Below are 14,978 nucleotides of genomic sequence, written 5' to 3'. Positions count from 1 at the left end.
AAAACCACCTGGCAGCACCCACGTTCAAAACATTGGCACCTTCTTGACTATGTAATAGTCCGACAAAATGACCGGAAGGATGTCCTCTCAACGAGAGTCATGCGTGGAGCAGAGTGTTGGACTGACCACCGCATGGTCAGATCCAAATCGCTCATAAGTATCAGACCCTGTGGACAGAGGACAGCCCCAAAACAAAAAATCAACCGTTCAGCACTCAGCAGCCCCACCTCACGAGACCACCTTCCACAGCTCCTCGCTGATAACCTCAAAAAGATCCCGGAGGAATCAGCCGACTGGCCAGCTCTGCGCCAAGCCATCCACAGCGCAGCTTCAGAGGCATTGGGCCAGTCGAGGAAACACCACCAGGATTGGTTTGACAGCAACTCGCCGGAGATTCAGTCACTACTCAAAATAAAACATGATGCACATAAAGCTCTCTTATCCTGCCCTGGATCTCCAACCTTGAAAGCCACCTTTAATGCAGCGAGATCTGCAACCCAACGTGCCCTCCGGATCATGGAAGACGCGTGGTGGGTGAAGAAGGCAGAAGAGATACAGTGCATGGCAGACTGCAACAACTCGCAGGGCTTCTATGATGCCATCAAAACTCTTTATGGCCCCAGGAAGAGGGCGATTGCTCCAGTTCGCTCAGCTGATGGCTCGACTCTTTTTAAGGACCGACGTGAGATCCTCACCTGCTGGGCAAACCACTTCGAGACTCTTCTCAACCTCAATAACCCTGTTGACATTCCTATCCTGGATAACATCCCTGACCTACCACCAGTCGTACACCTCAACATGCCCCCTCAGTTCCTAGAGACCCGCCAGGCCATTGCGAGTCTCAAAAACCATAAAAGCGCTGGACCCGATGGCATTCCAGCAGAGGTATTCAAACATGGAGGATACCTCCTTACACGCCGCCTGCACCTCCTGATTTGTCATATCTGGGAATGTGAGACTCTCCCACAAGACTGGAAGGATGCTGATATTGTGGTCATCTACAAACAAAAAGGGGACAGAGCCATGTGTGGCAATAGCCGTGGAATCTCCCTCCTCTCAATCGCAGGGAAGGTTCTGGCAAAAATCATGCTCAATAGGCTAGTTAATCACATCTCTGAAGCTGCACTCCCGGAAACGCAATGTGGCTTCCGGAAGGCTAGATCCACCACTGACATGATTTTTGTTTTAAGGCAGCTGCTGGAAAAAGCAGAGAGCAGCGGGCAGACCTCTACATAGCCTTCATTGACCTCAGCAAAGCATTTGACACGATCAACCGTGTGATGCTCTGGAAACAGCTATCCAAGCTTGGGGTACCACCCAAGTTCCTCGCCATCCTGCAACAGCTGCATGACGGGATGCAAGCCAGAGTCTCCACAGGAGAACTTCAGTCAGAGTTCTTCAATGTAAATGTTGGGGTGAAGCAGGGCTGTATCTTGGCTCCAGTCCTTTTCAACCTCCTTCTCTCTGCCATCACTCATCTCTTCCATCGTGCCTTAGGACCCAAGGATGGTGTTCCTGTTGAATACCGCCTTGATGGAAGTCTCTTTAACATCAGGAGGTTGCAGGCCTACACAAAGACCAAATCCTGCTGCATAGCTGAACTGCAATATGCTGATGACTGTGCGATTCTAGCACACAGTCCTGAATCCATGCAGCATGCCCTCAACACAATAGCCAGTCTCTATCAATCCTTTGGTCTTCAGGTTAACATTCAGAAAACCGAAGTCATCTCTCAAATCCTCTCTCAAACCTCTCCACCCCCAAGCTTCCATATAAACGGCATACCACTTAAAAATGTAGACCAGTTCACCTACCTTGGTTCAACTCTGTCCTCTTGCTGCTCTCTGGATATGGAAATACAAACCCGTATCAAAAAAGCCTCTTCATCTTTTGGTCGCCTTCGTAGCAGGGTTTTCGAAAACCGAAACCTGAGGGTCAGCACCAAGGTTGCTGTTTACAATGCTGTGTGTGTCTCCACCCTGCTTTATGGGGCGGAAACATGGACTCCATACAGCCGACACATCTCACTCCTTCAATCCTTCCACATCCGCTGCCTCCAGAGGATCCTCGGCCTCTCCTGGATGGACCGAGTCCAACATGCGGAAATCCTGCAGAGCACCAACTCTATCTGCATGGAAGCCGCTGTGGCTAAGAAACACCTACGCTGGATAGGACACACCATCCGAATGCCGGACCACCGCTTGCCTCGCCAAGTCCTCTACGGGCAACTACAAGGTGCCAAACGAGCAGCTGGTGGACAAAAGAAGCGCTATAAGGACTACACTAAGGGACTTTTAAAGCACTCCAACATCAATCCCATGCACCTTGAAGCTCTGGCACAGGATAGACCAGCCTGGCAGGCTGCCTGTGCTCGAGCAGTTTCACAAATACACAATAAAGACGAAGCGAAGAGCCGAGAAACGCAGGAAAAGACACCAGAGGGCAGCAGGAGCTCCTTTGTCCTCTGGATTCCCCTGCTCCTTCTGCGGACGAGTCTGTGGCTCGAGGATCGGCCTTAACGCCCACGAGAAGTGGCACCAACGGCAACGCCGTTGACCCCTTCCCTAATCCTGAAGCAAGCGTCATCTTCGGAAACGATGGACAGCTAACCGTGTGTGTGTGTCAGAGTGTAAACTTCTCTTTCAGTCGAAACACCCTGAGACATTTACAGTGTTACAGCAGCAAAGCAGGACAGCAGAAGAAAATCACAGTGGAAAAAAATAAAATACATAAAAATATAAAATGTAGAAAAAATATGCATCAAAACAATAATGAAAGAGCTTGTAAAATATGCATTAAAAAAGTAACAGTTGAAATGCCAGTAACTTAAAGATGTAAGTCTGTGTAAACAGTATGAACACTATCATGCACACAGTGCACATAATGATGGAATATTATTGCACAAATTGTCCCATAAATAAATATTGCAATGCAATCAAATTTAAAAACAAAAATACACATAAGATCAGGTGACATCTTACAACATTATTATTGCACAAGAAGTAGGAGTAAAAATTGTCCAGTTTGGTGTGTTTTATGATCTACTGGGAGCTGATTGGATAACCAGTCTGACTGCAGCAGGAAGGAAGGACCTGCGGTATCTCTCCTTCAGACACCGCAGGGGGCGGAGCCTGTCACTGAAGGAGCTGCCCAGTGCTGTTACAGTACCATGCAGGGGGTGGGAGAAGTTCTCCATCAGGGATGAGAGCTTCTTCATCTCCCACCACCTCCACAGGGTCCAGGAGGCAGAGTCATCAGAGATCTTCTGCAGGTGACAGTTGGTCATGTTGTGGGAGAAGTCTGCAGTATACAGGGTGAAGAGGAAGGGAGCCAAGACGGTCCCTTGTGGGGCCCTTGTACTGCAGATGATGAGGTCAGAAACACAGTCCTGTGTCCTCACAAACTGTGGCCGGTTGGTCAGGTAATCCAGGAACCACGATGTGAGGTGCAGGTGGAGCTTGTCCCTCAGTAGCATGGGCTGTATGGTGTTGAAAGCACTGGAGCAATCATAGAACATGATCCTCACAGTGCTGCCAGCCCTCTCCAGGTGAGAGCGAGATCTCTGCCTGAAGTAGATGACAGAATCATCCACCCCAGTGCCTGGCTGATGGGCAAACTGCAGCTGGTCCATTGATGAGCTCACCAGGGGGCGCAGATGTTGAAGGACCAACCTCTCCAGGGTCTTCATCAGGTGAGATGTACGGGCCACCGGCCTGTCGTGGTTGAAGTCCTTGGGGCGGGAGGTGTTTGGCACCGGTACCACACAAGATGTCTTCCAGAGCTGTGGTACTCGCCCCAGTTCAAGTTGGGTGACGTGAGGTGGGGATGGGTGTGACGTGGGGTTCAGGGTTAGGGATTAGGTGGGGATGGGGGATTAGGTGAGGGTGTTACCAGAAACCAAATCATGTCAGAGTGTTATCAACACAATCATACATTTTTAACAGAACACCAACATCATCATTGAAAACAGAAACATGTGTCACATGAGAAAAAAGAGAGTCATTCATATCAGGCCGGCTGTATTGTACAGGTGAGGACCACAAACCTCCACCATCCACTTGAATGAGGGAATGACTTGAATTTCCCTCGGGATCAATAAAGTGTCTATCTATCTATCTATCTATCTATCTATCTATCTATCTATCTATCTATCTATCTATCTATCTATCTATCTATCTATCTATCTATCTATCTATCTATCTATCTATCTATCTATCTATCTATCTATCTATCTATCTATCTATCTATCTATCTATCTATCTATCTATCTATCTATCTATCAATCAAGCATGAGGGTCTTGCCCTCACACAGTCTCTGAAGGAGGGACGGCCCTGCAGCACACTGAAGACGAGTCCCATACTCCCTCCGGCATAGAAAAACTGGGACATTGTTCATCTTACATCCATTAATAGTCCTCAAAAACAGGGACTCAGCCAGGTCCAGACCACCACACCGCTCCAGTATGGCTCGAGCGATGGTACTCCAGACCAGATCAGCAGGTCGGATGAGAAGACCAGTCCGTGACCCCCTTCCTCTTTGGGCAGGAAAAGGACGACTGTGGGACTCAGTGCAGGCTGAGAGGAGGAACACTGAGGTTCCTTCCTTACTTGAACAGTGTTAACTTTACTTTCTATACTTTTCCTTTTTTCCAGATTTTCTAGACAGATCATCCTCATCCATTCTCTCTTCTCCTAACACACACTCTGCCACTCTGGTCGCAGTCTGTCCAGTCTGCTCTCTGGACTAACTCTGATCAGGCAGCACGTCCTGCTGACTCTGATCGAGATCATCCGTAGTAACCATGACGTCATCAGACACACGTTCAACACTTTCATTCATGTTGTCACCTTCTTGTGTGTTTGTGTCTGTGTGTCTTTCTGGATGTTTTGTGTGTCAGTGTGCGCTGCGAGCCGACCGTCCTCACTGACTGGAAGCTCCTCTGCAGGTGCAGCAGCTCCGGGGTCACCCGCTCTGTTCGGACACGAGCGGACCAGGTGTCCCTCTGCTCCACAACCAAAATATTTTAACGTGTGAGAAGACACATGAACAGTGTCCCCAAATCATCGATCCGAAAACTGAACACCACAGCAGCACAACCAGGCTGTACACTTCCACCGTCACGCCAACAGCCGGAGAAAGTTTGTTAAGTTTTTAATATACCACCTTGATCAGTGATGTAAACTCCAGGTCATGAACATCATCTTTGGTACTGTTTTCTAGGTTTCCAGTCAAAAGGAAATTGTGGCACCATTCTTGTAAGAACTTTGGTGCTGGGAAACAGAAGCAGCAGTTCTGTAATTAGAGTCATTTAAGGAGTATTTGAGCATTTTCCCCCTTGCCATCCTCTCCCTCAATCAGCCGAGTCTCTATGCCAGCAATCATGTCTCGGGACAATATGGAGTGAATAAATGTTTTAACTGATTAATCAATCAGTTAATCAATTATTCAAAGACGTACACTTAAAGTCCTTTTTAACAACTTCAGGAACGATTTGGCTTTCCCTCAAATGACTTCTACAGATACTTGTAAATGAGCCACTACATTATAAATCTGAAAGAAAAAAAACTAATTAGTAAAAATCCAAACAGTATAGAACAATATTTTATTAAAATGGCAGAAAAACGACTTCCATCAGGTAAATATGTTTCCCATCTCTATAAAAGACTTGAGTCAGACGGTGGAGAGAATACTGATAATATCAAAGAAAAATGGGAACTGGAAATAATACCATTATAGAAGACAAATATTGGGATCATATTTTCAACAACACCCATAAAGGCATCAACAGTCAGCAGTGGACACAATTCAACTGGAAAGTCAAAGTCAGACGTTTTCATCCTCCTTTGGCAATTTGAAGTTGTGTTACAAATCCCTCTGCTGGAGGCAATGCAGTAAAACAGGTGATCTTATGCACATACTCTGGGACTGTCCAGTTATTTCAAAATACTGGAAAAATATTAAAGAGGAGAAAATGATGAAAAGTGAAATTCCATTAAAGGTTCAGTTCAACCTACTTGGTGCTATACCAGACGGTATTTTCACTGCTGATCAAAGATGTATTCTGAATATTTTATTATTGATCGCCAAGAAAAATTAAAAAGCAAAAGAATGTTAAACTAGCGAATGTGGCTGAATGGAAGCAACGATTGAGACAAGTTTATCTCATGGAAAAAAATGGCGGCATCATTACAGATGAAAAGGGAGCATTTTGATCGGAGGTGGAGCACAGTCAGAAAACACCTGACAAAGTGAAAAACTTGGGCTGTCAAGGTTGAACTCTAAGTCGTGGAAATGAGCCCTGTTTATTTCTCTTTATGATTAAGTTGTATGATGTGTATCATAACGCAGAATTGCATCATATGCAGCAGTGTCTATGTATGAAGTATGTTTTGTACCTGTCTTTTATTTGTTTTTTCTCTGTTGTTTTGCATCACTGATCTTGTCTCAAATTCTGTTTCATGTTTTGTGGGGAAAAAACAGATAAATAAAGAGTTCAAAACCAAAAAACTAAAAAATGTTTGAACTACCTTCCATTGTCATTCCCAGCCTCTCCCATGAATTGAACCTTTCAGGGGTTGACTGGGGAGCTGTTCTTCTGGCGCTGCCACAGCATCAGTCCACTTTCCAGGAGATCCATTCTAGACTTGTGTGACCCGTGTGTACGTTCTGCGTTGTGTTCTGGTGTTTTGGCAAAGTCTCAGGAGACAGCTTGTAGTTCTTGTATTCTGTATTCAACAGATAAAAGTACAATCAACAGGTCGTGTGTGGAGTCGAGCATCTCCCCTCTGAGCAAACTGTCAACGGCTCTGCGTTTACAATCTTACACATTCATTCATAATAAGTTCAAACAGAGAGATACATACTGTACATTAAATACAATAATACACATATGTAGAAAACTAACTTCAATATGTTAAGCACTAAAACAGCAGATTAATAATATGAAGCCAGAAAACCGGTTCCTTTTTAACTCTACACAGAAAAATCCAAAACATTAATATTTACATCAATCACAGCTGCTCTACATTAATCAATTAACAATTTACATTAAGACTGAAAAACACCTCTCCATACCTGTATTTAACAGATAAAAGTATAATCAATCAGCTGCTAATGTTTGCTACGAAACTAATTAATAACATCATATATGATATTGAAAACTTTTCAAAACTGATACAGGATAAATCGAATATGATCAGAAACAGAAGACCACCGTTTGATTCCATTTGAACAATAAAAATTAGTTTATTGACGGAGCGTGAGTCATCATTGACCAACCTCTGACCAAACATCTGTATCATTTAAGTATGTTGCAAAAAGAGTAGCCCTTTCCACATGTACCTGTGTATGTGAAATCAGTGAACTAACACAGCTGTGTCTCTACTCAGACTATAACGCTACACAAACATTTGGGTTGGGTACGGTTCTCAGGTTTTGAAAAACAAAGAAAGAGACACATACTCTGTGTATTCTTCAGTTCATTCAGTTTTATTATCACCATACTATCATCATAATATTCACCCAACATTTCATTTAATTGAACATATCAATGAGGATAAACTCCAGGCAGTATTGTTGAGTCTTGATGCTGTAAAAGCCTTCGATCGGCTCAACTGGGACTTTCTTTATAGAGTAGGAGAACATTTTGGATTTCAGCAGACCTTCATTCAGACTATTCAAGCACTTTATATAAGCCCAAGTGCAAGAATCAAAGTGAACGGAGCCACATCAAAGTCATGTCAGTTAGACAGAGGGGATGCCCAATAAGCCCCTTACTGTCAGACATCTTTATTGAAGCTTTAAGCCAAGCCACCACTCAAGACAATAATATTAAAGGTATAAAAGGTGAGCCAGGCACAAGAGGTGGATTTGCTGGATGGATTATATGTTAATAAAAGAAAGTGTTATGATTTGGGTTTTTGTTAGTTTGTGCACTTTTGTTGTTTGCTTTCCCTGTTTGTCTTCTCCTCCTGTGTGCTCCCCTTCCCCTTGATTACAATTTGTTTCAGCTGCACAACCAGGTGTCACTCATTCCACGTCTCGTCAACTCCTCCTCTTAAGCCGGCTCTCCACATGCAGCCGGCGCCAGAGTATTGTCAACCCTCCGTGGTATCAAACCTCTAAATCAGGCTTCCTTGTACTTTGATGTTCCTCGTGATTTACTTGTACTTACCCTCTTCGTGTTCTCTCCTCGTCAGCTCCCAGTCCAGACCTACCTGCCCCTTCGTGTCCTATCGTCTCATCGTGTTCACTTGGATTTCACCTCACGCGTGCTGGATTAGGGTTTTTTGAGAGTCACTTGGATTATTGTCTACACTACGCACCTGAGCTTGGACTCTTGCTCATTATTGTCACCAGTGTCACTTTCCCTATTTATAATAAATTGTTGTTGTTACCTGATCCTTGGTCTCGCGCTTGGGTTCTATTCTGGTTCCGTAACAGAATACTCTGGCCAACATGGACCCAGCGGACCAGGATTCAGAGGTTAGTGTTAGCTCCCTTCAGTTCACTCTCTCCTCTCAAGGAGCCATGCTCGGGCAGCATGACCAGGCTCTGCGCAATATGGTCGAGTCACTGCAGGTGATATCGACAAGCCTCAGTCGTGTTGAAGCGCAGCTAAACCCTGTTCAACCAACTGTTATTAACCCTGTTGTTCCCTCTCCCAGCCAGGCCCAGCCTCGTGAACCGTTCGTCCCTGCCCCAGAGAGATACGACGGAAAGTTGGGTGATTGTAGAGCTTTTTTATTTCAGTGTGCACTTGTTTTTGAGACTCAGCCACTCACTTACGGCCACGATCGTTCCAAGATAGCTTATGTTCTCGGGTTGCTATCGGGCAGAGCTAGGGCGTGGGGAACAGCCTTCTGGCACAACCCGCTAACTAGTCACGTCAATTACAAAGGTTTTTTCGAAGATATGATTTCTGTTTTCGATCATCCCGTTGCTAGCAGAGATACTGGGGATCAGCTGCTCAGCCTTCGCCAGGGTTCACTAAGCGTTGCGGAGTATTCCATTGATTTTCGCACATTAGCAGCAGAAGTAGGCTGGGATGATCAGGCCTTGCAGGCGATTTTTTCAAAGGGGTTAAACGGAGCAGTTAAAGATTGTTTGGTGGGCCGTCCTGAAACTAATAACTTACAGGAATTAATAACTCTGGCTATCAAGATCGATAACCGCATCCGCGATAGGAAACGAGAGGAGCCCAGTTAAACCCCGGTTAAACCCCTTTTGCTTCCTGACACTAGTTTTACTCTGAGAGATAGTACTCGTTCAGTTGTTACACCAGAGGTCCCTATGCAGTTGGGACGCAGCCGGCTAACTCAGGCCGAGAGAGACCGTCGCTTCAAACATAGATTGTGTATCTATTGTGGTGAAGGGGGACACCGCTTGATTAACTGTCCGGTTCGGTTAAACTAGGCCACTCACCAGTTTCAGCCGGGGTTCTGGTGAGTAGCGCAACTGTTCTTAATTCTCCCCGTAAACGTGTAAATTTGGAAGCTACCCTGTTAATTAACAATAAACCACTGTCATTGTTAGCTCTTGTTGATTCAGGTTCAGACGCTAACTTTATTGACTGCGAGTTCGTTCGTGAAGCCGGTATTCAGGTTCTCCCCGTTTCCCAGACACTAAGAGTTGATGGTTTAAATGGCCAGTCGCTAGCTCAAGTTGTGAGTGAAACCCCCCCGCTATCGTTGCTGTTAGCAGGTAATCACAGGGAGAGTTTAGCTTTCCACATTATGCCCTCATCTCATGCCCCCATCGTCTTAGGCCTCCCGTGGTTGCAGCTCCATAACCCACAGATTGATTGGTCCAAGGGTAAAATTACTAGCTGGAGTGAGTACTGTCATGCTAAATGCCTTACTTCAGCATCACCCTCATGTAAGACTCTTGGTGGTACTAAGTTTCCGGAACCCCCCGACTTATCTTCAGTGCCCTCAGTTTACCATCATCTAGGAGAGGTGTTTAGTAAGGAGAGGGCTCTCACCCTTCCTCCTCACAGGCCTTACGACTGTTCAGTTGACTTACTGCCGGGTGCCCCGTTTCCTACCAGTCGCCTGTATAATCTGTCAGGTCCTGAGAGAGAGGCCATGGAGAGCTACATAACAGAGTCCCTCAATTCAGGATTTATTCGTCCCTCGTCTTCTCCACTCGGAGCTGGTTTCTTCTTTGTCGATAAGAAGGATAAGACTCTCCGACCATGCATTGACTTTCGAGGCCTGAACAATATAACAGTGAAAAACAAATATCCCTTACCTCTCATCAGCTCAGCTTTTGAACCGCTTCAAGGCGCCACCATCTTCACCAAACTGGATCTCCGTAACGCCTATCATCTGGTTCGTATTAAGGAGGGGGACGAGTGGAAGACAGCGTTCAACTCTCCTCTAGGACATTTCGAATATCTCGTAATGCCGTTTGGTTTAACCAATGCTCCTGCGGTGTTCCAAGCCCTTATCAATGACGTTTTGAGAGACTTTTTGAACCACTCTGTGTTTGTTTATTTAGACGACATTTTGATTTTTTCTCGTTCACTGGAGGAACACATTGGTCATGTGCAGAAGGTTCTGCAAAGACTATTGATGAACAAACTCTTCGTGAAAGCTGAGAAGTGCGAATTTCATACCCCCTCAGTCTCTTTTCTAGGATACATTCTGGAGAGTGGTCAGGTTAGACCAGATCCTGCAAAGATCGAAGCTGTCATGGAGTGGGAGACACCAACTTCTCGCAAGCAGCTGCAGAGATTCTTGGGCTTCGCTAACTTTTATAGACGTTTCATCCGGAACTACAGCCAGGTTGTAGCCCCCCTCACAAGACTAACCTCTCTCTCTGAACCTTTCCTGTGGTCTCCTGCTGCACAGGAGGCGTTTGCAGACCTAAAGAGAAGGTTTTCTTCAGCACCTATCTTGGTGCAACCAGACATCCAGAGACAATTCATCGTGGAAGTGGACGCATCAGACATTGGAGTGGGGGCAGTTCTCTCTCAGAGGTCTTCCTGTGACCAGAAACTCCATCCGTGCGCCTTCTTCTCCCGCAAACTATCACCGGCTGAGAGGAACTACGACGTGGGAAATCGGGAGTTGTTGGCGGTGAAGTTAGCCTTGGAGGAGTGGCGGCACTGGCTAGAGGGTGCTGAAACACCATTTGTGGTCTGGTCCGATCACAAGAACCTCTCCTACATCCAGACAGCCAAGAGGTTGAATTCTCGTCAAGCCCGGTGGGCGTTGTTTTTTACCAGATTCCATTTTACGGTCACCTACCGACCTGGGAGTAAGAACATAAAACCAGATGCATTATCAAGACAGTTTGATAGAGACAAAGAAACACAAAAAACTATTGACACGATTCTTCCCTCATCCTGCCTGGTGGCTTCGGTGACATGGGAGATCGAGTCAGCTGTCCGTAATGCCTTGAGGGATCACCCCGACCCCGGTGGGGGCCCAGATAACTGCTTGTTCGTTCCTGTTATTGTCCGTTCTCAGGTTCTTCAGTGGGGACATTCATCCAAGATAGCCTGTCATCCGGGTGTTTCTCGGACAACGGACCTGCTCAAAAGACATTTCTGGTGGCCATCCATGAACAGGGACATTAAGGACTATGTGTTGGCTTGTTCTGTGTGTGCCCGGGGCAAGGCGTCACATCGGCCGCCGGCGGGTCTGCTTCATCCCCTCCCTGTTCCGGGTAGACCATGGTCTCACATTGCGTTGGACTTCATCACCGGTTTACCCCCCTCAGAAGGTAAAACTGTCATACTTACCATTGTTGACCGTTTTTCTAAATCTGCTCATTTTGTTGCACTCCCTAAATTACCCTCTGCTTCCGAGACCGCTGAACTGCTCACAGTTCATGTCTTTCGGTTGCACGGTATTCCCTCTGACATTGTCTCCGATCGAGGTCCCCAGTTTACATCACAAGTCTGGAGGGCGTTCTGTCAGGCACTGGGAGCTACGGTGAGCCTCTCTTCAGGATACCACCCACAGTCCAACGGCCAGACTGAGAGGGCTAATCAGGACGTAGAGGCTATGCTCCGTTGTGTTTGCGCCCAGAGACCAGATAAATGGAGCCAGCATCTGTCATGGGTTGAATACGCCCACAACTCCCACACATCCTCGGCCACAGGTATGGCACCGTTTCAAGTTTCTCTTGGTTACTTACCCCCGTTATTTCCCAGTCAAGAACAAGACATTAACGTTCCCTCCGTCCAAAGTCACCTGCGACGGTTACGCAGGACCTGGAGGGAGACACGAGCCGCATTGTTGAGGACTAGGGAACGGAATCGTAGGTTGGCTGATCGCCACAGGGTTCCGGCACCTACCTACACGCCAGGCCAAAGGGTCTGGTTGAACTCTAAAGACATTCCCCTTAGCGTTTCCTCTAAAAAGTTGGCCCCCCGGTTCATTGGTCCCTATGAGGTCTTGGAGATAGTGAATCCCTCAGCGGTACGTCTCAGACTTCCTCCTGCACTCAGGATCCACCCCACATTCCATGTGTCACAACTAAAACCGGTTAACACCAGTGAGTTTAGCCCTCCGGCCGTCACCCCTCCACCCCCCCGACTCATCGATGGCCATCCGGCCTTTACGGTTAACAAGGTGATGGACGTTCGCCGCAGGGGGCGTGGTTTTCAATTTCTTGTTGACTGGGTTGGTTATGGTCCAGAGGAAAGAAGCTGGATATCTAGAACTCTGATTTTAGATCACTCAGTAATTCGTGACTTTTATCGGGACAATCCGGGAAAGCCAGGTGGACCGCCAGGAGGCGGTCGTTGAGGGGGGGGTACTGTTATGATTTGGGTTTTTGTTAGTTTGTGCACTTTTGTTGTTTGCTTTCCCTGTTTGTCTTCTCCTCCTGTGTGCTCCCCTTCCCCTTGATTACAATTTGTTTCAGCTGCACAACCAGGTGTCACTCATTCCACGTCTCGTCAACTCCTCCTCTTAAGCCGGCTCTCCACATGCAGCCGGCGCCAGAGTATTGTCAACCCTCCGTGGTATCAAACCTCTAAATCAGGCTTCCTTGTACTTTGGTGTTCCTCGTGATTTACTTGTACTTACCCTCTTCGTGTTCTCTCCTCGTCAGCTCCCAGTCCAGACCTACCTGCCCCTTCGTGTCCTATCGTCTCATCGTGTTCACTTGGATTTCACCTCACGCGTGCTGGATTAGGGTTTTTTGAGAGTCACTTGGATTATTGTCTACACTACGCACCTGAGCTTGGACTCTTGCTCATTATTGTCACCAGTGTCACTTTCCCTATTTATAATAAATTGTTGTTGTTACCTGATCCTTGGTCTCGCGCTTGGGTTCTATTCTGGTTCCGTAACAGAGAGTAAAAACAAGTTGAACATTTTGGTTATATGGTAAAAGAAACAGAGCGAGATAAAGTAACAATAAATTAAAGCATTGCTTACTTCTTTCCCATCTTTAAACAACACAAATAAAATACTTGAGAGTGAACATCCTGAAAGTTTTGACTCATTTATATGAACTCGACTTTATTGAAGACACAAATACAGGAGGATGTAAGGAGATGGAATTCCAATATGAAGCTTGGAGTGGAGGATGGAGTCTGTTAGAATGAACATCTTGTCCAGAATCTTCTGTTTGTTTCAGACTCTTCCAATATAAATAAGAGAGAAACAGTTCAATGAGTGGGATAGACTAATATCACGCTACATATGATAGATAGATAGATAGATAGATACTTTATTGATCCCGAGGGAAATTCATATGGCGAGGGAAAAGACCAAGGAGAAGATTTCAAACTCTTTAACTGCAGAAGAAGAAGGGCGGTCTAACACATTAATATATATCTGCACAGTTGAGAACCCTGGTTTGCTGGTGCAGATCTGATTATCAAGCATGATGGAAAACTATTGAAGAGAAGTTGTCAGAGAGCATCCCAATCCAGGCATGTTTAGGGGATCAAAGATTGGTTGAAAAGCTTCTGGATAAAGGGAATAGCTGGAGGAATTGGTCCCTGAAAACATGGTTCAGTATTATCAGCAGGACTGGCCTGTCTGATGAAATAAAGATACTGAGGTGGTGCTGGCATGACCCCGACTTCACCCCCAACAAACTGGATGTTACTTACAAGAGATGGACAAAACAAGGCCTCTCCTCTTACTCTTCTTTTTTTAACCAGCAAACATTTCCAAACACTGAAAAGACTCTTTGCTTCAAGATTTCTTCAAATACGCCACCATTTAAACAGTTTGATGACAGAGACTGAAAAAGTCTTTGACAATAATCTCGTACAAGTTTTCATAGCTGCCTATAGAGGGGACTCTGGGATTCAAATCATTTGCAGGTTGTATAGAGGGCTACAAGAGGAAAACAGAGAAAATACCACCTACATCAAACACAAATGGGAAAAGGAAACTAACTTCCACATCTGTGAAGAAGCTTTTGGGAAAATACTGTGAGTTTGAGTGGAAGATCCCAAGCTCCATCTCATGGAGAACATTTGGTTGGAAGAGTCTGATTAGATACTTTATTAAAGCTGTTCAGAAATCTCATGACACAGACTCTTTCTCACTTCTCTTCAGTGCTATCTCCTGGCTCCTGGGCCTAACCCCACATAGTTCTAGACCGGCCGTGTTAAGGATGGTCTCTAAGCTCTTATACTGAAAGAAGGAGAGAGGAGGGAGATCTGAGGAGAGAGCTGACTTTACCCAAGTCTTTTTTACTGACAGACAATATCTCTGTGCATCTCTGCTGGGAGGGACTAAGACACAAGTGGAGGACACTTGGATGCAATGAAGGGAACTGAGATGTACCCATAGACTCTTCTAGCTGCTGGAGGAATTGTGGCTCACAGGAAGCAAATCACTACCACCTGTTCTGTCCTAAAAAACACAGCTTCTGCTTTGAGATCCACAGAGAACCAACAGATATCTTTAAAGTCAGATGTTACCCAGGAATGGGACCAAGTCTTCCTTGCTAACCTGCATTCATCCACTAAAGCAAATACTCATTTGGAAGCCTGAGC

The 14,978-nt window shown here is 45.9% G+C and overlaps 1 protein-coding gene across 2 annotated transcripts in view; it reads right to left on the bottom strand.

Moving 5' to 3' along the window:
• Positions 1-6,723, bottom strand: part of LOC306818742 (trace amine-associated receptor 6-like) — a gene marked incomplete at its 5' end in the record, with an annotated part of 54,777 nt that extends 48,054 nt beyond the window's left edge. For both annotated transcript variants that reach the window (XM_079336461.1, XM_079336460.1), the window contains one exon: positions 6,529-6,723. In XM_079336461.1, coding sequence (XP_079192587.1) covers positions 6,529-6,557 — 29 coding nt within the window. The remainder of the gene's footprint in view (positions 1-6,528) is intronic.
• Between the last annotated feature and the right edge of the window lie 8,255 nt (positions 6,724-14,978).

The sequence above is a fragment of the Symphodus melops genome (assembly GCF_947650265.1).
Source record: "Symphodus melops genome assembly, chromosome: 2".
NCBI lineage: Eukaryota > Metazoa > Chordata > Actinopteri > Labriformes > Labridae > Symphodus > Symphodus melops.
The sequence above is the reverse complement of the archived record's forward strand: the minus strand, read 5'-3'. Positions and strand labels throughout refer to the sequence as shown.